This window comes from Balaenoptera physalus, assembly GCF_965194825.1.
Source record: "Balaenoptera physalus genome assembly, chromosome: 14".
NCBI lineage: Eukaryota > Metazoa > Chordata > Mammalia > Artiodactyla > Balaenopteridae > Balaenoptera > Balaenoptera physalus.
Window position 1 is genome coordinate 70,947,762 of NC_138893.1, and position 24,546 is coordinate 70,972,307.

The 24,546-nt window shown below is 47.7% G+C and overlaps 1 protein-coding gene across 1 annotated transcript in view; it reads right to left on the bottom strand.

The window, feature by feature from the left end:
- The window catches only part of WDFY4 (WDFY family member 4), a 277,765-nt gene that overhangs the window by 183,744 nt on the left and 69,475 nt on the right, over window positions 1–24,546 (bottom strand). The window contains exons 13-19 of the mRNA XM_082425453.1: window positions 20,812–20,905; window positions 7,832–8,046; window positions 6,541–6,635; window positions 5,378–5,603; window positions 4,890–4,966; window positions 3,629–3,850; window positions 2,776–2,954 (exon numbers count right to left, since the gene is read on the bottom strand). Coding sequence (XP_082281579.1) covers window positions 2,776–2,954; window positions 3,629–3,850; window positions 4,890–4,966; window positions 5,378–5,603; window positions 6,541–6,635; window positions 7,832–8,046; window positions 20,812–20,905 — 1,108 coding nt within the window. The remainder of the gene's footprint in view (window positions 1–2,775; window positions 2,955–3,628; window positions 3,851–4,889; window positions 4,967–5,377; window positions 5,604–6,540; window positions 6,636–7,831; window positions 8,047–20,811; window positions 20,906–24,546) is intronic.

Consider the following 24,546-nt stretch of genomic DNA (forward strand, 5'->3'; position numbering starts at 1 on the left):
ATGTAGGTAATCTTCTTTATTTTTCAGTTATTTCAAAATGTGTTTATATTATTTTTATAACGACTACAAAATTATACATGAATATGTATATAAATACATATTTTTTAAATGAGAGGTTATATAATGTCAGAAATATTCTTTTTATCCCTACCAATTAAATAAGATTTTCAAATAAAAACAAACCAAGTTTTTCCAAGCTGTCAAGCCTACCTAGAGTGAGGTCTACTGTGCTCTCTCTGCCCTTTCCCATCCTTGTAGGCAGAGACTTTTTCTCCCACCTGACAAAGGTGCCCCACCCCTCCAATCCACCTTGACCCCTTCTTCTCAGATTCCTACAGTGTATACTCACTGCACTATTCAGATTGATTTATAGACATAAGATGTCTCAGATTGCTCCCAAATCATTTTGCTCAATTCAAGCTGTTAACACACTCCCCACCTTTCACAGTTGAACTTGACTTCCCTTGGAAATAAAAGCAAAGGCTCTAACATTTGAGAACAGCTCTTTCACTAGGTTATCCCCAACCAAAGCCCATTTTGTTCTTGCCCAACTGTCACCCGCGTCTAAACACAGATCTTTATGTTTATCCCGACTAAATTTCACTTGCTGATTCTGACCGGACTTGCTGAAATCATCTTGGAAAGTCAACTCTGTCAGACTTGGCCCTTGGCCATTCTCCATGGCATATTTTGGCATATCCCCACAGCATCATACCACTTCCAACCTCCCTGCTGACTGAATCTGGTTTAGCTGGTCCCACAGGGTTGGATGTTCATCCATGTACCAATTCACTAAACAATACCATCAGCCAGTCCATGTTACTCCTTGTGGCTATAAATTCAGTGTGATTCATCAAGTGTTTATTGCATGCTTTCTGTATGCCAGTCCTGTGCTAGGTGCAAGCAAATTCCAAATATCAACAGGACAAGCCTCTTAGCCTCAAGGTACATGATCTATTTCACAGAACACAACCTATTCTATGAAACAAGACAGAATGCCAACATATTCTGTGAAAGAGGACCAAAACTAGTCCACTCTGTAATTATGCCTAAACAGATTAAAAACAAAGACACTGGGAAACCACTAATGCGATCACACTTTCCATCCTGGCTAACGTGAGTGACCACTGCTCCTTCTCCACTGACAGCTCAAGCCCTGCCCCATTCCTCCTACCTCCTGAAAAAAGTTCTGAACATACACAGACACCAAATTGCCTTTCTGACAGCACCCAAGTCAGAACAGACTGACCTCCACTTCTTCGAACCCTCCCAAAAAATCACCTAAAATGAGCCCAAATCCTATTAGCTCCTCCTAAGTCCTTATTACCCAATAGGGTAAGGAGTCTCTTGCTACAGCAAGCTTAATAAATGTAACTCTTGTTTTGTACTATATGCATGCTCCTGGAGGTATCTGGCTGGTAGGCATGGACAATTCCTAACACCTAGTAGGTGTTCAATAAATATTTAACGAGGGAAGGAAGGGAGGGAAGGAATTGTTAATGATTTAAGAAAAAAGTTAACTTTATGTTTTGAAGGACCTTTGTCATGCTCCTGGTGAATCTTTCTGGTTACCACTGCTTTTTTTTGATAAGACATTTACCAGAAGATAGCATCAAATTCATCTTCAAGTGTTCCACAGAATTTAGGTTGTTCTAACCTAATGATTCTCAACCTGGGCGATTTTGCCCTCCCCCACCAAGACATTTGGAAATGTCTAGAGACATTTTTGGTGGTCACAGCTGGGCAGGAGATGCTATAGCATCTTTGGTGGGGGCACAGATGCTGCTAAATGTCCTAATATACACAGAATAGGACCCCACAGCAAAGAATGATCGGGCCCCAAATGTCAAACTATTGAAATGGGAAAACCCTATTAATCTCAAGTTCTCCATTCTGGCTTAATATTAGAATCACTTGGGAAACTTTGAAAACATCACCAAATTACCCCACTCACAGACATTCTGCTGTATTTAATCTGGGGTATAGCCTATGCAAGAGAACTTTTAAAAGACTTCCCAAATGATTCAAGAACGTAGCCTAGGTTAAGATGCTGTCTCTGGAACCTGGGTGAAAATCTGGCTGCACCTGCCCTCTGTGGTCTTCTGGGTCCTTCTGTCTCTGGCTTCTTCGGGGACCTCTGACAGTGGTCGCTGGAGCATGCCTGCCAGGTCTTCATCTCCCAGCTTCCTCTCCCTTATGCCCTAGGACCTCAGGTGTCTCTAAATGACAGTGATGAGATGCTTCCTCCAGCTATATGTTCACATTCTATTACCTTCTCTAAGCAGGGGACCATCCTTTCCTCATCATTCCTGCTCTAAATCTGGCAAGACATGTTGGTGTCTTTGCAAGTCCTTGTGTCTTGCTGCTAACTGTAGCATGCAGACTGGCTGCATTAGATTCACCAAAGAGCCTCTTAGAAAAGTAGAACTGTGGGTCCTGCTCAGACCTCCCTGGGGAATTCACACCTTAAAATGTGAGAAGCCTTGTTTTGTTCACTCTGGAGATTTATATTCTCTTATGACTATTCTTAAAATCATAACTGTGATGACTATTCTTATTTCCATGTTTTAGTTTCTGCCCTGGTTGTGTGACCATCATCTAAAGATGTTCTTTTTATGCCTGAGCTCAGCCAGGTGTTCTGGACAGCAAGGGGGTTTCATTAGATACCAACGCTGCTGCCGAAAGAAAGCAAAGAACTGAACAGAGACCACTCTAGGGTGGTGTGGCCGGGAGGCATGGCCATGGGGCAAGTACAGCTGGGGAAAACCATCTCACCTTGGCTGAGCCGATGACCTGTCCATCCAGATAGGTGGAAACGGTACAATTCCTTTTCATTTCCTTGGTGACAACCACAGCCAGGTGGTGCCACTGACCACAGGCCAGCAGCTGGCCACACCTGACCCGAAGCTGGCGTCCCGCAGAAGGCTCAGGGTCATCCTCGGGTTCCATGACATCTGGAAGAGAACACAAACACCAGACCTGGCCTGCAGTGTCAGACAGCAGCAACCCGGCAGAAGGGGGGCCTTGTGCCCATGGAGCCAGTGCCGAGTCCCCCCACCATAGAATACTGACAACAGCAGCTGTCATTGCTGGAGCTCTTGCTTTGTGCCAGGCACAAAGAGGTTAGGTAACTTGCCTAAGGTTGTTTTGTGCCAGGCACTATCGTGATTTCCATGTTACCATCCTGAGGCACAAAGAGGTTAGGTAACTTGCCTAAGGTTGCATAGCCAGAGTTCAAGCCCAGGAGTCAGGCTGCAGGGTCTACCCCTCACTAGACTGCTGCCTCCACAGTGATGCACACAGGGTGGCGAATACCTGCGAGGGAAGGAGCCTAGGCGGCTGTGCTGTGTGTAAAGGATGACAAGCCAAACCCTGGGCCTTCCAGTGTCAATGTCTCACTATGAAATGGGGCACACAAGAACAGGCGTGGCCGTAATACCCTGGCCTTGGCCATCTCAGGCCAGTTCAGGCCATCGCAGGCAGGTGAGCTTGGAGAGCCGGGCTGAGCTCCTTGAGGCAGAGCCAGGACCAGCCACCTGTACAACTGAGGGAGGGCAGGTCCCCCTGGCTCTTGGGCCAAGAGCTGCGGACTCAGCCCCACTTCTCCCAGGGGTGGGTGAAACCTTACCCAGGGGCTGAAGCTCTTTCTCTTCTGTAGACACAACCAAGGAGAGGTCTTCCGGGCAGAGGCTGACGGAGAAGCAGACGAAGGGCTGCTCGGTCCTGGCCAGGTGGCGTACCACGGTCAGGAAGCGCAGCGGGTGGCCCTCCGTGACTGAGCTGTGCCTGCTGACCAGGAACCAGCAGGAAAAGGTCAGGCCCCCTGGCGGAGGGAAGGACCTGGCAGCGCCTGGGGTCAGAACACAAGCATGCCCTTAGGCTTTGTCCTGCTGCGGAAGCCTGTCTAGACTCACTGTGGCTCTGACTCAGCTCAGGGGTGGCCCTACTGTGTGCCAGCACTGTGCCCCACCTGACTCACACCTATTTTACAATGACCCCACGCAGGAGAATGCTCTTGTCTCCTTATTCATACTTGCAGCAATAAGTCACATTCCCTCCAGGGCTTGAGCCTAGATCCTCGAAGCCTCTCTCCAATGCTGGCTCACCTATTATTCCATGCTGCCTTGCCAAGGGAGTGGAGAGGTGGCACACCCCTGAGATCCATCATCATGTTGCCCACGTGTCAGCTGGTCTAAAGCCAGGCCATGTGCTACGTGGGGCAGAGGACCCCGGCCTAGCTTGGCTAAGCCTTGCCTGGGGAGTATTCCACTCTAGGGAAACCCATGCCCTCCCGCCTTGTAACAGGGTTAGCGGAACAGGCAGGGCCCACTGCCCTCACTGAATGGGCAGAATCAGGCTTGGAACCCTGCACCAATGGGCCGTAAATGTAATGGCTCCTCAGCACCTACCCTCCCATAGAAACCCAGGCCCTGGCTCTCCTAACAAGGGGTGCCTGGTTTTCAGCTGAGTGCAGCACTGTACAAAGCAGGCCAAGGCCCAGCCGATCCCCACATGAGCCAAAGACTGGATGGCCATCAACAGAGAACTCATATTCCTCTCTAGAGAGAGCCGTAAGGTGGGGTGAGGTGTCCATTTCAGCCTCTCTCAATCACTGACAAAGTGCATCAAAGCCAGGCTCAGCCACCAACTCACCCACCGAGCCCATCAGTGCTAACACAGCCCCCGCTCTGTGCAGAGCCATGGGATGCACAGTGAACAGGACATCCCTGCCCCAAGGCAGGCATGACCAACGGGACAAGCGGGACCAAGAGGAAGACTCACGCTTTCTGGAAATGCCAAGTGGAAATCGGAAATCAAGGCTCCCCAAGGACTTACTCCCAGGTCGGGGAGGGGACCTCAGCAAGCTAAACCCCCAGGGAAGCACCTACCTGTCCCAATCCCGCCAGAGACCGAGTATTCAGTGCTGGTTCCCATCACCGTAGACAGGGTTGGAATAAACAAACAGCTGGAACAGGAAAGTGTCTCAGATCATTGAACCGCAAGCCAACCTCTGGCGTGAGGTTTCCCCCTCTGTCCTGCAGGGGTCTCACTCCCTCCTAGACCATGAGGCCCCAAGGACAGAAAGCACCTGATGCTGGCACCATGACCCTAAGAAAGGAATCTGCTCTGGAGGCTAGAGGGGAGGGCAGTCCAGAATGCAGACACACCAGGGGAATGAGAGGGTCCTGGCCCAAGACAGCTGGGGACACTGCCTCTAAGAAGCGACTGAGAAGACAGGGTGTCCATGAGCCAGACGTCTTCCACAGCTGAGTGTGAGAGACAATGGCAACTACACTTTTGTAATCAATATTATAATTCACCCAAGGCACTGGGAAATTAATAAAGTGTATTTCAAGTATATGAAAGCCTGTCATACCCATAACCTTCCACAGACATGTCAAATTCCACGAAGGATGGAGCCAGGGCTGCCCTCTGAGGCTGCAGGTTGCGTGGGGAGGTCATGGAGATGAGGCTCAGTGCTGTCTGAAGGGCGGTGGTTGAGCCCTGGGATGGCCCTGAGGGCCTGAGGGCCTGTGTGACTGCTGAGCAAGGGCTGGTGTCCAGGGGACCCTCAGCAGGCACTGGTGCCACTGCCTGTGACCCTAGGGCAGCAAGCAGGAGAAGAGCTGTGTCTTTGCTCAAACCATTTCTGCCCCTCTTCTGACGACAACCCCCATATTTCTGCCACAGCCCCGAAGGAGGGCTCTGCAGAGTACCATGCCGTTCCTAATCCTGAGGGTGTCCTCCTGGGCCCTCCGCTGGCCCTCCCACCTGGGCTCTCTGCTGATTCTGATAACACGGAACTGTTGTGACAACCTGCTCCTCCTAGAAACTTCTCACTTTAATTCTATCGTGGCCCCCACCCCTTTCCAATACAGGTTTTCTGTTGCTGTCACTGGCTTGCCCCATTGGCCGTCACTCACTGCGGCTTTGTCTTGGTTCTCTGGCCTCCACACTCTCTTTCACAACAGCCTGTCTCCTCGAAAGCTCTGTCTCCCACCTCTGGCTGCCGGCTCAAGCCTGACTCTCCGTCCTTGCTTTTCAATTGGGCCTCCTTGCCTCAATGTCCTATGCAATCTTATATTCAGCGTGTCCATGCCTCTTTTCTCCAAGCTGGTTCCCTAGACCAGCATCTTCCCAGGTACCAGGCCAATGCTTGGTCCTCCTGACCTCCTAACTCCCCTGAGCTGTGAGCTGTGCAGAAAGCTGACACTGTTCCCCTGCCCAGGGCCAGCGCTGGGCACTCCTGCGTGCGCCGTGACACGAAGGTTTCCGAGCTCCAGGCCCAAAGGGGTCAAGTACACACTCATCATCACCATCCTGTATGGGGGTAGGGGTCTCCCTCCTTCCATATCTGGTCTTTATCTGGGGACCACTGATCTGAGCCTTCTGCTTTTTCCTCATTTGCTCCATTGAGCAGCAGGCAAAATCATTTTTAAATCTGTCTGCTTCCCATATGTCGTAAAGGATCCCTTACAAGAAATGCGTATTGTCTTTTAAATCCCATTATCCTGCCCCTATTCCTTCCTCTGTCCTCACCTGGGCATCCAGAGTCCCCTCCACGTACGTGAGATGAACTGAGGATTTTCGCTGCAGCCGATGGAGATGGAGCAATTCCAAAACCTAGAAACTGTCTGAATATCATAACAAACAAGAGAACCAAATGAAGACATTTTGCAGGCAGAAATTTCCTCCAGCTTCATCTGAGCACTGTCCTAGATCCCAGAGCTCGCTGGCTCCCCCTCCATGCCTTCCTCCCTCTGCCTGGAAACCCTTTCCTCGGGCCATACAGAGACAGGGCATCCCTGACCTGGCACTCAGACCAGACAGCTGGTGAATTTAAGTGCTTCTGACTTAACCAGTGAGGACCTTCAGAGGAGACGGGTGTTGTTGGAAAATAACTTTGTCATACTTTGTTTTTAAGTTTCTAATGGAATTGACTAATCAGCTGAACTAAGCACGATGGCCTTGTCTGACAGCCCCACAGCTAGAGGCGGAAAGAGGCTGGCCTGGCCCCTGGGTCCCATGCCTGCTGGCTGGAGGGGCTGCCTTCCGTCCCCCTGCACTCGGTCCTGTGTGCCAGCAGGGGTCCAGCTGGCCTGTGGCCCCGGGCACCACCCTCCCTACACCTACACTGTCTAGGGCAGGGTGGCCCGGCCACAAGTACTTAAGAGACCCCTGACCTCCCTCCTAGAGCCTTTCTTTCCTCTGCTTTTCTGTCTTCTGTGTCTGCTCCTCCTTGTGCATCTTCCCTCCCTGCTGTGGCTCTCCAGGAAACATGTGGCTTCATGGAGGGGCTGCAGTGGGAAGGCCCCACAGGACACAGTGGCGCTGCCTCTGTCCCCGTCCCTGTAGGGAGCCCAGTCGCGGCCCATCACACCAGCTAAGCTCCCTGTGGTCCAGCCTCGTGGCAGTCAGGCCCCTACAGCCTCCACCCCTCTCAGCAGGGCATCTTCACCTGGTCTGGTGAACTGCACAGGCCACAGGCCTCAGCCACTGCCACTCCCTTGAAGTCCCCCTCTTTATACCCAATCTCCCAACTTTGGTCCTCCCAGCTCCTCAGAGCTCCCACTCTGAACCGAGCATCCCATCCAGCGCTATTCTGTATTGTCTGCAGGACCCTTTGCTTATTATCCCTCTCCCCGAGAACATCAGCTCCATGGGAGGGGCTACGTCCGCTCTGCGGGCCGCACACTGTTGCAGACCCAAGGCTCCTCCCTGGACTTGCAGTGTCCATCGCTGGCAAGGGGGAGGGGGCACTCTTACTGCCCACTGTGCACTCGCATGGCTGCCAGGGGCTTGGCAGCATTTAACGTACAGCACACGGTACCTTAACACGTCTGGTTCAATGGCTTGGGAAGCAAGCTTTTCAAAAATCCTGCTGAGCCCCGAGTGCAAGGGGCTGCTGCCGGCGGTCAGAGCCTGGTGGCAGTAGGTCATGAGGGTCCTGAGCATCCCCGCCTCACACATGACCTGACGGTTCTTCTCCGACTTCACCAGGGACTGGATGTGACTGGCCACGGAGCACTGGATCTCCTTGGAAAGCTAAGAGCAACCAAAGCAAGCAGTGAGCCCTGGAGGTTGGCATGTTTCGTGGGCCACTTTGGTAAGCTCCCCACTAGGCCTTGAGTTGGTGGTGGGGCGAGGAGACTAGCCCTCACAGCCTGTTCTTACCGCACCCCGTCTGTCCTGGGCCTCTCAGACGGGGCCTCCTCACAGGAGCTGCCAAACAGGTAGACAGCTTAAAACAGACTGCAAACTGGCAAGCAAGAGGCTGCATCAGCCTGAGACATGTGGTGCTTGACCCACACAATGTTTAAACCGTTTCTAAATTGCTAACATTTAAAAGCCTGGAGATTCCACGTAAAAGTCCAGACTTGTGGCCTCTCTCAAAAGGTGGAAAGATCTGGTCATGCTGCTTTGCCATCCTGTGTCTGTCGAGAAGCAGTGGGAGCTGGGCAGCGGCGATGCCCTCTAGCGGGTCCCACAACTCACCCCCTACCCACTGGCATCGCTCACTCAACAGTCCTGTGTTTGAGTTGTGTCCCCAGCCTAGGAGGTGGAATCCTCCTGGGAGTGCCAGCCTGCAGGAGGTGCCCCACCCAGGCTGTTGGCTGTGGCAGCTGCAGCCCCCTGCGTCTTCACGTGCCAAACCACACCAGCTCATACAAGCCCCTGAAGTCACGGCTCCAGTGGGGAAGCCTTCCCTTCACCCCTCATCCTTTGTGCATCTCTCTGTGCTAAGCACATTCGGACACACAGACAGCTGGCCTCTTATCTTCCTCCTACTAGATTTCAACTCACTTCACTATCTTTATGTCCCTGAAGCCCATAGGATAGAGTGCATAGAATCAGCTCAGTCAGTACTGAGCCAAATACAATACATTGTTTTCACAATCTTCCTTTCTTCATAGAAGGGTAAACCCCTGGAATTCCCAGCCTCCATGGATATATAAATGGGGGGGTGGAATTTTCTTCATAAAAACTTTTAAGACTGTCCACATTTTCTTTTACTTTGTATAAGACTCTCTGAAATGACCAGGATACCAGTTAGATCTTAATGGAGTTTTCCTGCAGTGGAGGCTATGTGGGCTCCACCCAGACCTCCTTCTCCAGGTTAGTGTACCCATCGCAGCTGCCCCTCCTGTGGAGGTCAACCTCCCCTAAGTGGTAGCTGCCCTGCTATGTAATGTAACCCCCATATATATGTTCATGCATGCATACATGTGTGTACATGTACACATACATGCACGTACACACATACATAAAAGTGTGCACACATAAATACACACACATATACATCGCCCCCAGACTACAGCCAATGAACCAGTGCCCTTCAGCCTCTGTGGTGCAATTCATGCTGAGAGCCCCGCCCTGTAGGCTCAGGCTGAAGCTAGACTTCAGCTGATAGCATGTCCTCACTCAGCTCCTTCCCCTGCACCACTCTGCTTCCCTCACCTCCCTTCTTCTGAGTCCCTCCCTCCACAAATCCCATGCACCTGTAGCCCTGTCTCGGGCTCCACTTTGGGGAACCCAAGCGGAGACCCTAGCCTGCTTTTCATATTGCACACATTTGCCCTAGTCTCTGGTTTCAAGAAAAGGGATCTATGGTGATGTAGATTATGTCTAGCTTAGTCTACCAACGTAAAGCCAGGAGTCACCATAAAGGCACTTACTCTGGGACTCCGGACCCAACACTCAGAATCACCTCGCTCTACCATCACCTACCTCCCTGTGCATGTAGTTATTCGAGGCCACCCTGCCCAGAGATGGTCAAGAGTATGTCTGTATCACTAAGGGATAGAAATTTGTAAGATGGCGTTCTTCTTCAGGCTGTGAACACAGTTTTGTAGCATATGTGTTTCAAGGATTACAATGTGTGGTGAAACATAATTACAGTGTTTGTCATCAGTTTCTAGATTTTTTTAAAAAGGAAGGGGTCACACAGCTCACCCTCCCATCCTCCCACGCCTTCCAAAAGCATGACACCTATAGCTCCTGCCTCAAACTGATGGCATTCAGTGAAATTCCCCTCATTACAATATCTTCGGTAATATTTTCGACTTAAAATTTTAGACGATTCAATTTTAGTTTAAAATATAAACTACATTAGAATGGTTTTCAGGGGGACTGCTCCCAGCTAGGATTTTGTCACTCTGTCAACATCACTGATGTCAAGCAGAGATCTCATCACTCAAAGAAGATGGTCCCTGCAATGGACTGTTTGTGTTCCCCCCCACCAAATTCATACGTTGAAACCTAACCCCCAGTGTGGTGGTATTTGGAGGTGGGGCCTTTGAGAGATGCTTCGGTCTTGAGGGTAGAGCCATCATGAATGGGATTAGTGGCCTTAGGAAAGAGACCCCAGAGCGCTCCCTCCTCCCTTGCACCATGTGAGGACACAGCGAGCAGAGTGCCATGAGTGTGGAAGTGGTCCTCACCGAACACCGAGTCTGCCAGCACCGTGCTCTTGGACTTGCCAGCCTCCAGAACTGTGAGGAATCAACTTCTGTTGTTTGTAAGCCACCTGGTCTATGGTATTTTGTTATAGCGGCCTGAATGGATGAAGACAATCCCCTTCTCTGTCACTGTGGTATCTGCACAGCCAGCCTGAGATGCTAGAGGGACATGTATAACCCAACAGGGACCAGAAACAGAAGAAAGAAATGCCAGACGTAATCTGCACTAAACAATTCCATGTCTTTTACTTTAAGACGCTCTTCCATGTAGAAATCTCCCCAACCTCCTGACTCCCTTCCCCAAATCTTTCTTCCAATGCTCTAAGTGTCCCTCCCTACATCCAAAGAGCCCGCACCTCTGCCTTCCTTCTCCACTCTTCTCAAAACAGAAAAGCTGCTTCTACCCTCTTGCCCAGAACTCTCCCTCTCCCAGAACTTGGAATATTTGGTAACTGCAGTCTTTTAATTTGGGGTGAGAGTTGGGGAGACAGTCTGCATGAAATAATAAGATGCAAAAATAACAACACAATGTATTATTAATAAGAATTAAAAAGAAATGTCTACAATCTCCAATTTTTATTACCAGCACTTCACTTATTGCTTTGGGGACTTTTGGCTTTTCTTTTTGTTGTTGTTTTTGCTTTTTTTTTTCCTCACCAGAGCAGGAATACTTAAAATCTAAATATGCAAAAAAGAAAGCAAAAAAGAAAAAATTTTCAAAAGGGAGAAATAGAAATGCTGATCTTATCTAATGATGCCACAAGTTTACTCCAAAATTGCTCAATACCCCATAATGGAGGAGGGAAAATTGATCGTCCTCATTATCGCTGCAGCTCTGTCAATACCAATATTGCCTTGTTTTGAATAAAATGTGCTCTTTTTTTCAATGTTGGTTCCAGTAAAATGGGGTTTTAGTGAAAATACGAGCAGTAGCAGGAAACCAGTCTGGTTTCTCCCCCTACAAATGGATTGATTTTCCTAACGCACATTACTTCCAATGCAGGAAGGGGATAGTGGTTCAATTAGGACTCAGTGGTAAGCGCTCAGGGTCATCAGCAGGCTGGACCTGCAAGGCAAATTATCACAGAGAGACGTGCAGGGCTGCCTGTAGGAGTTTTCTGCCTTCTCCACTTAGCAGTTGAGTCTTCAAGTCTGTCCTTGTCCAGCTGTGGATGTTTAATCTTCTTTATCTCTCTCCCACCCCCCACTTTCTCTCCTGGTCCAGATTAATATGGTGGTCCCAGAGCCCAATGAGGGCTGGGTCCTGGTGGGGTGGGTCCCTCCAAGGAGGCGTGGGCTATGAGTACATCAGTCCAGAGTGTGTCTTCTGGACATTAATCATGTAGTCCTAACTAAAAACCATCAGATGACCAGCATCTGCTTCCCCCAGACACTTAGAAAGAACTAGGGACTTCCACTGAGCTACTCAAATTTGGACTAGTCACTTATTCCAAATTTGGTTGAAATGTTCTTTATTTGATGATTTTGGAAGAGAGATGATACATTTTAAGTGACCTCTGCTCTTCTGGGATGTCACAGGTAAATAGAGCCCACAGATGTGCTTTATTTGACAAGTCGCTGTGGTTTTTATCTTTGCTTACTTAGAATTAGCTCTCTCTTTATATGGGCATAAACTTTCCATTGTGCACAGCCCCCACCAGCCTAATACACTCGTTTGCAGTGCCCACATGGCCTTATAGGCATGGGAGTCTGTGATCTTGGTTTAGGTGTAAGAGGGTCCAAATCCCATTGAATCAGTAGAATCCATGTCTAAAGGCATGGCTTCCTGGATGTACTTGTATAGATTTGCAATGAAGACCAAGATGCATGTGGGTGGGTGCCTGCTTTAAATCTTCCGCTTCTTTTACGAATTACATACATATGATGGCCAGTACATCCTGGTTACAGAAGCCTAGGATCTTATATTAATAAAATATTTGTCTCTTTCCAGCTTTACTTCCCAACCCCCGCGTTGGTCCACCATGTACTCTACCCCAGTAACATCCTCACCCTTTGCTGAATACGCCATAACCTTTTTGACTGATGCCCAAAGTTGAGAATGTCCTTTCTAATCCCATCCCTTTGCTGAGGTCCTACTTATTAAAGAGACAATTCACACGTTCTCTCATCTAAGAAAACTTTTCTGATCTTCCTAACTAGCACTGTGTCCACACTTGAATCATTATAAACACCACACTATGACAAGCTATCTATTTACCAAGAACTGTGAACTGCTGCCAGAGACAATGGCTCCTCATCCTTGTTTCCCTAGCACATATCCCTGTGCCTCAAACACAACAGCTGCCCAGTAAGTGCAAGCACAAGGGCACAAGGTGTTCTAGGAAATAGCAGGTGCACTGGACCAGAGAAGGTGGTCAGAAAAGGTGATGTGCCAACTGAGTGTTGAAGAATAATGAAAACAGTGCCAGGTCAGCAGGGGAGATGATCTTTCCTGAGCCTGTGGTCAGCCCTGAGATGGAGCGTGAGGACATTACTAGGGAAACCAGCTTGTAAACATCCATCCAGGAGGATGCCTGCACAGCCTGGAACCTGAAACATCTGTGAAGAGTTTCCGTCACCTTGGACACACACCCCCTCACTCCACGACAGCTAGGTCAGGTGAGCAGTGGGCTCCGTGAGACGCAACATCAGCTTCCAGCCAGAACCCTTCCCTGCTGTGGCCTGGGCATCCTCGGTTAGCTCAGAGAAGGAGGGATTAACTTACCCTGAGTATCTCTATTGCTTTGGCCAAAGTAAATTGCTGACACAAGTCTTTTAAGATACACTTTTTAAACAGATGTGTTGTTGTTGCTGTTGTTAGCAGATCTCCACACACGATTGTCTGGAGAAGATTCCTCAAACAAGACTGCAGAGTCCACAGTCTCTTGTAGAGATAAGAGATCCATTTCCAAGCATTCTGTGACTCCAGCCCCGGTGTGTTGCTTCTGAGCTTCCAACTAGACATTTACCCTTCCTTCATCTTCTGGGCACAGGGCACACAAATATCTACCCAGAAGTAGGTACTCATGTTGATTTGACACTAACTAATGGGAAACTTGGGCTAGTTATTTACTTTCTCTGGACCTCAGTTTCCTTAGCTTTAAAATGAGAATAATGAAAATACCTACATCACTGGTATGTTTTTGGTGGGAGTCAACAGAAACAGCATTTGTGAAAGTACTTTTCCTTAAAGGATGCGAGTGTTTTCAGAATATTAATCCCTTTTAGTTGCAGTCTTCTTTTCTTACCTTGTATCAGTAAGGTTCCTGATTAATTATCATTTGTATTTATCAATTAATTTATCAATTGTATAATGCCAGCTGGAAATATACCTAAAATGTATTACCTTCCATTTTGTATTTCTAAAATTTTATGTACTGTGACTCAGAGTCCTAGGAACACCGAGTACCAAAGCCAGAAGAGAAAGGTAGGGGGTATGAGAGCACATACTGCATGCCAGGTAGTCCTAAGTACTCTCGAACTATACTTCCCACTACTCTTCTCAGTGGGAAAATATTATTATGAGAATACTGAGACTGAAGAGGTTTCAACAATTTCCTAAGGTGACATAGCCAGTGAGTGGTAGAACTGGCACCCCAACCCAGGTCTTACTTCAAAGCCCATGATTTTAACACTGAGTCAAGCACTCATTATAAGGAAGGGAACTCAGTATCTCATAAGGGGCATAAACTGATGGTCTACAGAAGTGATTTATTTGGTGGGGGTAGTTTGGCTTTGCTTTTGTCTTGTTTCCCCCTAGCTAGATGTGAGTACCTCTAGGCAGGGCAAGTACCCTTCCCTATGACCACAGGTCTCACCATTCCTTATTGTTTACACCTACACATTTACTTTACGACTCTGGCCCCAAGACATTGTGTCTGCAACCCCTGTGATCTAGGCCAAATCTGAGTAGCTGAAATTGAGGTGCAGAGAAAGGAAGTGGCCCATGTAAGTCATAGAAATAATGATGGTAAAGGACTGGAAGAAAGGTCGCCAGATAATCGGACCAGAGCTCACCCTATCAACTTTAACTTCCACTCCGTCATTCTATGTCCACTGTAGCTTCCTTTTGATGCTCTTCATCTCCATACAAGATTATGTCTATTTGCTCTATTTAAGAGGCTACCCTAAGAAGTCACTTGGATTTTGACCAGGATCTGAGACTTTTCCACTCAGGGACAATAGAAATATTTGGGGAAGAATGGGGTCAGAATGAAAGAGCAGAAGAAACATAGAAATTCAACATATTTGAAATTTCTAATGTGCTGTAATTTAATAAAGCAAGACTCCTACTTTGCCGATTTCCTTGTTGAAGGAAATGGCTCTTTTCAGATAGCTTGCCCTTACACAATGCTATCCAGGGCTATTAATGCTGTCGATACTTTAGCTATTTGAAACCCACATGATTAGTTCAATGTGTTTGAAATACAGGCTAATTCCAGAAAATGGCACCCTTTCCAAATCGAGGTGCAAATCAATTGACAGATGCAGCCCGAGCCTGATCTTCTTTCTGTCCCATCATACTGTGTGGGAGGCTTCCATTGCAGTAGACTCTGGAACACACCCAACAGTGAGGGGAGGTGTACACTGACCATAGACCACAGTCTCTCTAATGCCCAGGTCTGATCATGTCGTTGCTTTCCAACTGCCTCCCACCCACGGCTACCACCTCCCTACAGGGAAGGCAACTTGGTGCAGTGGCAGGAGGTCCTGCAGCCTCCCATCAGGCACATCCACCACCTAGCTATGGTGTTAACTCTGTCACTTAAGTGCTACAAGTTTCAAGTCCTCATCTGTAAAGTGGGAATACTGACGTCTACCTTGCAGGGTTATTATGAAGATCAAATGATAAAATGCTTGTAAAGTTTTGGCAACTAATAGCAGTAGCCACACCAGTCAGCAAGTGTTTCCCATGTGTGCCTTGTGTGTTCTGCTTGCCATGTTAAGTGCTCCTGCATTGCTTCAGTTGATGCTCACAATAATGCCATGAGGAAGATGATATTATGCTCCCCATACTACAGCAAAGAAAATTACGGGTCGTGGAGGTGAGCTAATTTGCCGTGGTTCTGTGACTGTTAAGTGGCAGAGAGGTCTGACCAAAATCCGTCATCTTCAGAGCCTCATTGGTGGGTGCTCATTAAACACAGCAGTGATGACGAAGACAACAATGACAACGGATGGTAATCCAATAAAATCCAACTGCCTGTGTATGGCACCCAAGGCCCCTCATGATGTGGCTCCAACCTACTTCTCCTGCCCCATTTACTGCCTTTCTACCCGCATGGTCTATCCTAGCCCAACTGAACTATTTGAAGTCCCCACCTGGGCATCTTCACGTGTGCCTCTCTCTGTTGTCTGAGTGTCTTGTCCCGCCCTCCTCTACCTGATCTGGCACAGACAGGTCTCTTCTTTAAAGTCTAGCTCCAGTGTCCCCATCTCTGTGTGGCTTTCTTTCCCCTCTGCCCCAAGGCCCTGTGGGCAAACCTTTGTTACAGTTAGAATATCTAACTACCTTCTCCACTCGTCTGAGTACCCACCCTCAAACTCAGACTGTGTGTTACTGTGACATCGGTCTCTGAATCCCCAGTGGCACCTAGTAGGTGCTGCGTAATTATTCATAAAAGTAAATACATCACATTGGTGGCCCCAACACAGGCTGAGTTCCACCTCTGTGAAACTGGATCTGACATCCCACCCTCTGAGTTCCTATTGTCGTGCACAGAGCAAATAACCCTCTGCTAAGACATGAACGGAAGCACAGTGGTGCTGGGACGAGAGAGCCCTCCACCACTGGTCAGAGTTCTAGCCCAGAGCCACGTCCCTACAGCAAGCCCCTCATGGCTGCTGAGCATGCCAGAAAGAAAGAGAAAAGGCCTTTCTTCTCAATTAGCTACTTCTTCCAGGGGCCAACTCAGCTCCAATAGAACTGAGCTGGACTCCACTTTTGCCTTGTGCTTAGTACAGCAACATTCACAATAAAATTCCTATAGTCCAATTTTAATACTGGCGATGATACAAGAGGAAAAAAAAATCAGCTGGATTATTTGTTTCCAAGAGCAGCTCACACTGCTAGCGTTTTGCAGAGGGAAAAACCCCCTCTTGGTCATGAACAGAACAAATTTAATGTGGCCACAATTAGAAATAAACCAGACAACCCATGTAAGTAGTTAAGTTGCTGCTTCTGAAATGATATCTGTACCTTGGAAAGCTACCAATTTCTCATCCATAAGGTAGGAAGAGCATCTGAGGGATGTAAAGTTGGTCAGAGCGTAGGGATGCTGGGAATCACCAGGCCCACCTGAAGGGAGATGAGGGGGACCTCACAGTCCATCTTCTTAGTAACACTGCCATCTACTGCAACTTCCAGCTGCTTCCTCTGCTCCAAAACCTGCAGTCCTTCAGCCAGTCTCATTTCAGCATTTTCTTGTGTGTGTCTCATTTCTCATTTGATTTACTATTCTGTTTGTTGTTATGAGGTTTCCCACCGCCCCCCCACCTTTCAGAAGTTAATTACTATAATTACCCAACTTTTAATAGCTGCTGATTTGGCATCTGCAGAAAATTTTTGAGAAAATGTACCACTACATTTCATTTGCATATTTGAGAGACAGTGCGTGAGAGTTAGACTTTTCCTCAATTACTTATTGTGACCTGAATAGAGAAAAGGTATCCTACCAAGTGGAAGCCTCATTTGCATACTTAATTTGTCCAATTACCATCACAGGATGAGGGAAAGTTCCTCCCCACACACTGATGTGACAACTCATGGCGTTCATCTGAAACTGGGGCTCATCCCCAGAGTCTTCACGCACTAGGAAGCGGAAGGACAGGCCACTGTCTGCTCTGCATCACTTCGTCAGTCATCCTCACGGTGGAGTTCTGCACAATGTGTTTATCAGCAACCGTTTGACTGCTAAGACCACCCAAACCACTGGCTTGGCTGTTCTCACTGCAAGTGCATTGCAGGGTATGAAATACAGCTAAGGAAGCCAGGCTTCCTCACAATAAGGTGATAGCCCCTGGAAAAGTGTGCAACGCCAAGATGCATGACCTTGCATTCTGCAAGAGCTGCAGAGATGAGAGATCTATTCATCAAACATGTCTTGACCTTGAGCCTGGGAGTGAGTTTTAGATCTCCCCTCAACACCTCCATGATTTTAGGAAGTTACACAACTTTCCTGAGCTTCAAGCACCTGCAAAATGGGGAGATTCTCATTTTAATGAGCTGTTATGAACACTGATTAATGTTCCTGGAATAGAAGTAACGCTCAATGTGTATTAGTTTCCAATATGCTCCAGGCAGAACCTGTCCTGAATACTAAGGTAAAGAAAGTAAGGTCCCAGGCTTTAGATAACCAAAAGACTCGAAGACATTTGATTTAGGGGTCAAATAATTTTATCCGTCAGTTAGATGCCTAAGGCAAGTGTAGTGGCTGGTCTTTAAAGATGGCCCCCAACAATTCCCCCTCTCCTGTACATGCAAGCCACCCCTCACGTCAGTAAAGGAGACATAGATCCCTTCTCGTTGAGTCTAAGCTGAACCTGTGACTCACTTTGACCAACAGAATGCCATGGAAGTAATGCTGGCTTGTTCCAGGCAAAAGCCTCCAGAAGGCTCGGCACCTTCTGTTCTTGTGCTTTTGGGAGCCCTGAGCTGCTACGTGGCCTGCCAGAGAATCCAGGTGGAGGTATACAGGTAGAAGCCAGACAGTGAGGGCTACATGGAGGAGAAGCCAGGCCCTACCAAGGCCCCAGACATCCGACCCCGCTGGGCCAGCCTAGGAGCCTCTCACCATTTGAGCCAGCTTGTGAGGTGCCAGCTCTGTGAGTGGAGAACCCATCTTGGTGCCCAGCTGATACCATGTGGACCAGACAGAAGCTGTCCCTGCGGTGCCTGTCTAAACTCCTGACCCACAGAACCACGAGAAAGAACGAGACCATTGTTAACTTGGCAGCACTTTGTAATACAGCGATAGATAACTAAAGGAGCAATCAAACCCATTTTAGCCCAGGCTACTGCCGTTCCATAAATGTTGAAAGATATAAAGTGCATTCCATTTCACTATTAGATGCATCCTTACTCATTGGTTTGATAATCACTTTATCATCACTTTCCAGCAGAGGATCAGGAACCAGATAAAGGAATCCAGTTACAAAGAGACATGAAGACATGGAATTGAGTTAGTCCTTTTTTAACTCCTGTACCTAGTGCTACAGAATTTCCTAAGTAAAAACAGTCCCTTCCCTACACATCAAGGCTTTTGTTCCTCCACTCCACTTCTCACCGATTTCGGAGGATTTGCAATATTTTTACTAAGCCATTGTCATTTTCAATGATTAATAACACCCCTATAGTTGACCCTTGAACAACACAGGTTTAAACTGCACAGGTCCACTTATGCATGGATTTTTTTAAAATAATATAAGACCTGTATTTTCATTTTACAGATCTTTAAGTTTAACTGAGTGTAGGGAAAAGTTTATGTTCAATTAGAGATCACAATATGTGGAATCAAAACTAGCACTTGAGTCCTGATTCTATCCAAACTGTTTCACCTTCCTGTCCTTGGGTGGGTGAGTCATTTATCAACTCCTTTGTTTCTGAGGCAGAGATAGTAGTACACTGTGTGAGGGTCAGCACCCTTAACCCCCAGGTTGTTCAAGGGTCAACTGTAGTCGCCATTTCTTCTTAAAACATATCACCTCCTTTTTAATTTCAGGACAAAACAAAGCTGGACCCGCACCCCCGTGAGCCCCCATTCTCCTACAGAAGCCACTGCTGTGCAGGGGAAAGACCATAAGAACTGCCACCAGGTAGGGCCACTTTTAATACCAGGTCCACCAACTCAGAATCCTTAAAAGGTATGTATACTGTCTGAGACTCGGTTTCCCCACTGGCTAAAATGGAAACAACGATACTCCCCACCAAACATCTATGAGGGTAAATAATCAGTGAAAGGGTGTGGCACCGTGCCTGGTACATGGTAGCTGCTCAATTCAAGTAATTTCCTTTCGTCTGCTGCTTTCGTCAAGAGCGTATTTTCCAGGGCTTCCTCAACTTCGAGTTTCTTTCTCAGAACCTCTAGAGAACATACTCTCTAAATTGAGAGCACTTCCTGAGGATCTGCCTCGTTCTGTTGCTTTCGCCAGTACAAGCGCGCCTCGCTGCAGTGGGGCCGTCAATGCTGCCAGGACAGGCGCTAAGAGCCACCTTGACTCCCCCCTCTTCCCGCTTCCTGCACCCCGTTCATCTCAGGGCCTTGATTCTATCTCCCAACAGGTCTCTTGACTCCTTGCTCTACACACTTTCCCACAAACGCCACCGTAAACAAGCTACCACCATGTGCTACCAGACTGTGGACATGGCTTCCTAACTGCTGTCCCCATTCTCTTCCACACGGCCCCACTCCCAGGCCACCCTCCATGCAACAAGAGAGATTTTTAATACAAAAACCTGATGATGTCCCCCTCCATTCACTTGAGAGAGACTTCGTGTGCCCTTGGGATAAAAGTCCACAGCTTGTCAGGGCGGCAGCCTTCTTCCGCCTGCCCCATCGGGCACATTTCCAGCTCTCCCGCTTTGCTCCCACCCCAGACACCTGCAGCAGGCTCCTTCCCACCTGCTTAATTGCTACTCATCTTTCAGGGCTCTGCTTCAATGTCACCATCTAAGAGATGGCTTCCCTGACATCCACACCTTCATCTAAATTAGATTTAATTAGGTCTTCCCCCCCACTTCCATTCCCATTATTCTCTGTCAGCACCCATTTTTTTCCCTTAATATCACTTGTGACAATTTGTAATTGTATATTCATTTGTGAGCTTATTTACTTAGTCCGTCTGCCCCACCACCACCTCCCAGTCCCCACCACAGATGTGGGCTGCTTGGACAGTGCTCAGTTCTCATCCTGTTAGCCCTGCATGTCCTACATAGAGCACCAAGCCAGGGTCACAGCCAATATCCAAGCAATGGATAAATTAATGGGGAGCAGAGGACTTCTGGTCCCACCAATGCCCAGCACTATATGTAGTACTTATATGGGACTTGCCTCATGAAGGCAAGTCCCATATAAATAAAATCATTTCATTCAGTTTTTGTTTGGCTGTTGTTTTTAGAAGGTCACATCACCAACAGGAACAATCTGTTTTGAGTGCCATGGAAGGGTGGGTAGAACTCAATCAGGGGTCTCAGACCCACTGATACTCCCCTGCAGGAGGCACTTCATGAAGGAGGCTCTGTTCATACAGGGGACTGGAGGCAAAGGCAAAAAGGGAAAGGGAGTCTCTGGCCAGAGGAGCTTAAAAGATCAGTCACGTGAAAAAGACAAACTCATGTGTTCACAACAAGTACCTGAGGGTGATCTTCATGGTACAACTGAGGCAGCAGCCTCACCATGATGCACAGGATCCCGGGGTGCATGATCACAGCATCACCTTCATCCGTCCTGCAGAGAGAGGGAAGCAGGACATCAGACTTAAGCCTTCTCTTCTGCTTTCCACAGAACTTTCTGGATCTTTCTAAGACAGGCCATGATATATAACTGCAGCCTACCACTTAATTATATGACCTTGAACTAATTAATCTGAGCCTAACTTCCCCCAACTGCACAATGGAGCTAACAATGCCGTACTTTCCGCATAGAGTCATAGAATAATGCTGCTGTGTACTAAGGCACAGTGCCCGGCACAGAGCAGATGCTTAACGGAAGTTAGTTCCCTGGGCCTCTACCCTCTCTCCAGATATGTGGGAGGTGGAGAAGCTCTCATTTTATATCAAACAAACACACACAGGACCATGTCTGGATCCCTTCAAGATGGTGTAAGCACACTCTACTCTGTCCTACCCACTGAATTAAACTAAAAACCCAGATAGAACACATGAGCAGCTCTCTGAGGACTCTGAAAAGTAAACGGTAGCAAAGCAGGAAACCAAACCCAAAGCACCATGCAACCGGTAATGTGTTTCCTGGGGCTTCCCCCTCCAGCGTCTCCTGGAATGGGCTTACAAGGAGTAAGAACCGTGCACCACGTGTGGACAGGACAGACACAGCCTCCAAGAGAAGGCTCTATTTCTAGTCTAAGGAGTGGGGAATGAGGCTCCAACAGGGCCCAGAGCATGGAGGAAAATCCTTGGAATTTTCTTTGTTGGGTTTCTCCATTCTTTCTCACCTCAGCCTCCAAGATACCACACAGCAGCAGCAGTGACCAGGCAGGCATCTGAAATTCTCAGGGAGGGGAACCCTTCTCTCTGACCAGAGGAACTCTGGTCCCAAGAGTCGGGCAAAATCCCCAATGTTTTGTCTCTCTTTTTGCTCTCCCTGCTTGGCCCCAGAGACAGATGCAATGGTGGGAAGTGCATGGCAGAGCAGAGAAACTAAAGCTCCAGCTTTCTAGACAGAGGAGAAGGAAGGGATCCCAGGGAGCCAGAAAGTGTTGGGAAGATGATGAAGAGGAGGAGACTTAAGAAAGTGAAACCATTAAGTTGTGTATCAACCTCTGAGCTCAATTCTGAGCTGCACATGTGTGGATCTGACCCTAAACCACATTCCAAAGGCTTTGAGAACTGCTCAGGAAGAAGTCTGAAAAAGTTTTAAAAACTGAAAAACCACTCCCTAAGCTAGCAAAGACAGAAAAAGACACAAATTACCAACATCAGAAATGAAAGAGAGAATACCACACACCCCACAGAAAGGAAAAGAAAATACTACAAATAACTCTATGCACACAAATCTGACAACTTAGATAAAATGGACCAGTTCCCTTAAAGTCACAAACTACCAAAAGTAAGCAAGAAGAAATAAATAACCAGGACAGTTTATAGCTATCACAAAGACTGAATATGTAGTTTAAAACCTTTCCACAGAGAAAACTCCAGCCTCAGATGTTTCCACTGGTGAATTCTACCATACATTTAAAAGATAACACCAATTCTAAACAACTTCTTTCAAAATATACAAGAGAACACTTCCCAATGCATTTTATGAGACCAGAATTACTCTGATATCAAAAGCAGACAAAGCCAGTATAAGAAAAGAAAACTACCTGCCAACATGTCTTAGAAAAATAGGTGCAAAAATCCTCAATAAACTACTGGAAATCAAATATAACTATATATAAAATAAATAAGGCACTACAGCCGATTTGCCTTATCCCACAAATGCAAGGCTGGTTCACTATTCAAATATCAGCCAATGCAGGGACTTCCCTGGTGACACAGTGGTTAAAAATCCGCCTGCCAATGAAGGGAACTCAGGTTCGAGACCTGGTCTGGGAAGATCCCACATGCCGCGGAGCAACTAAGCCTGGGAGCCACAACTACTGAGGCCCGCATACCTAGAGCCCATGATCCACAACAAAGAGAAGCCACCACAATGAAAAGCCCGTGCACCGCAATGAAGAGTAGCCCCTACTCACCACAACTAGAGAAAGCCTGCACGCAGCAACGAAGACCCAATGCAGCCAAAAAATAAATAAATAATAAAATTAAGGACTAGAAAGTTGGTTCAAGATGGCGGAGTAGAAGGACGTGCGCTCACTCCCTCTTGTGAGAGCACCGGAATCACAACTAACTGCTGAACAATCATCGACAGGAAGACACTGGAACTCACCAAAAAAGATACCCCACATCCAGAGACAAAGGAGAAGCTGCAATGAGATGGCAGGAGGGGCGCAATCACAATAAAATCAAATCCCATAACTGCTGGGTGGGTGACTCACAAACTGGAGAACACTTATACCACAGAAGCCCACCCACTGGAGTGAAGGTTCTGAGCCCCACGTCAGGCTTCTCAACCTGAGGGTCCAGCAACGCGAGGAGGAATTCCTAGAGAATCAGACTTTGAAGCCTAGTGGGAATTGATTGCAGGACTTCGACAGGACTGGGGGAAACAGAGACTCCACTCTTGGGGGGCATGCACAAAGTAGTGTGCGCATCAGGACCTAGGGGGAAGGAGCAGTGACCCCATTGGAGACGAAACCAGACCTACCTGCTAGTGTTGGAGGATCTCCTGCAGAGGTGGGACGTGGCTGTGGCTCACCACGGGGACAAGGACACTGGCAGCAGAAGCTCTGGGAACTACTCCATGAGCCCTCCCAGAGTCTGCCATTAGCCCCACCAAAGAGCCTGTAGCCTCCAGTGCTGGGTTGCCTCAGGCCAAACAACCAACAGGGAGGGAACTCAGCCCCACCCATCATCAAACAAGCAGATTAAACTGTTACTGAGCTCTGCCCACCAGAGCAACACCCAGCTCTACCCACCACCAGTCCCTCTCATCAGGAAGCTTGCACAAGCCTCTTAGATAGCCTCATCCACCAGAGGGCAGATAGCAGAAGCAAGAAGAATTACAATCCTGAAGCCTGTGGAAGGAAAACCACAGTCACAGAAAGATCAACAAAATGAAAAGGCAGAGGACTATGTACAAGATAAAACGCCAGAAAAACAACTAAATGAAGTGGAGATAGGCAACCTTCCACCAAAAGAATTCAGAATAATGATAGTGAAGATGATCCAGAACCTCAGAAACAGAATGGAGGCAAAGATCGAGAAGATGCAAGAAATGTTTAACAAAGACCTAGAAGAATTAAAGAACAAACAAACAGAGATGAACAATACAATAACTGAAACGAAAAATACACTAGAAGGAATCAATAGCAGAATAACTGAGACAGAAGAACGCATAAGTGACCTGGGAGACAGAATAGTGGAATTCACTGCCACTAAGCAGAATAAAGAAAAAAAAGTGAAAAGAAATGAAGACAGCCTAAGAGACCTCTGGGACAATATTAAACGCAACAACATTTGCATTATAGGGGTCCCAGGAGGAGAAGAGAGAGAGAAAGAACCTGGGGAAATTTTTGAAGAGATTATAGTCGAAAACATCCCTAACGTAGGAAAGGAAATAGCCACGCAAGTCCAGGAATCACAGAGAGTCCCAGGCAGGAGAAACCCAAGGAGAAACACGCCGATTAAGAACAAGGCAAGGATGTCCCCTCTCACCATTCCTATTCAACATCATGCTGGAACAACAGATTGGAAAGGAATGTGTAAAACTGTCACTATTCACAGACAACACAATAGTCTACATAG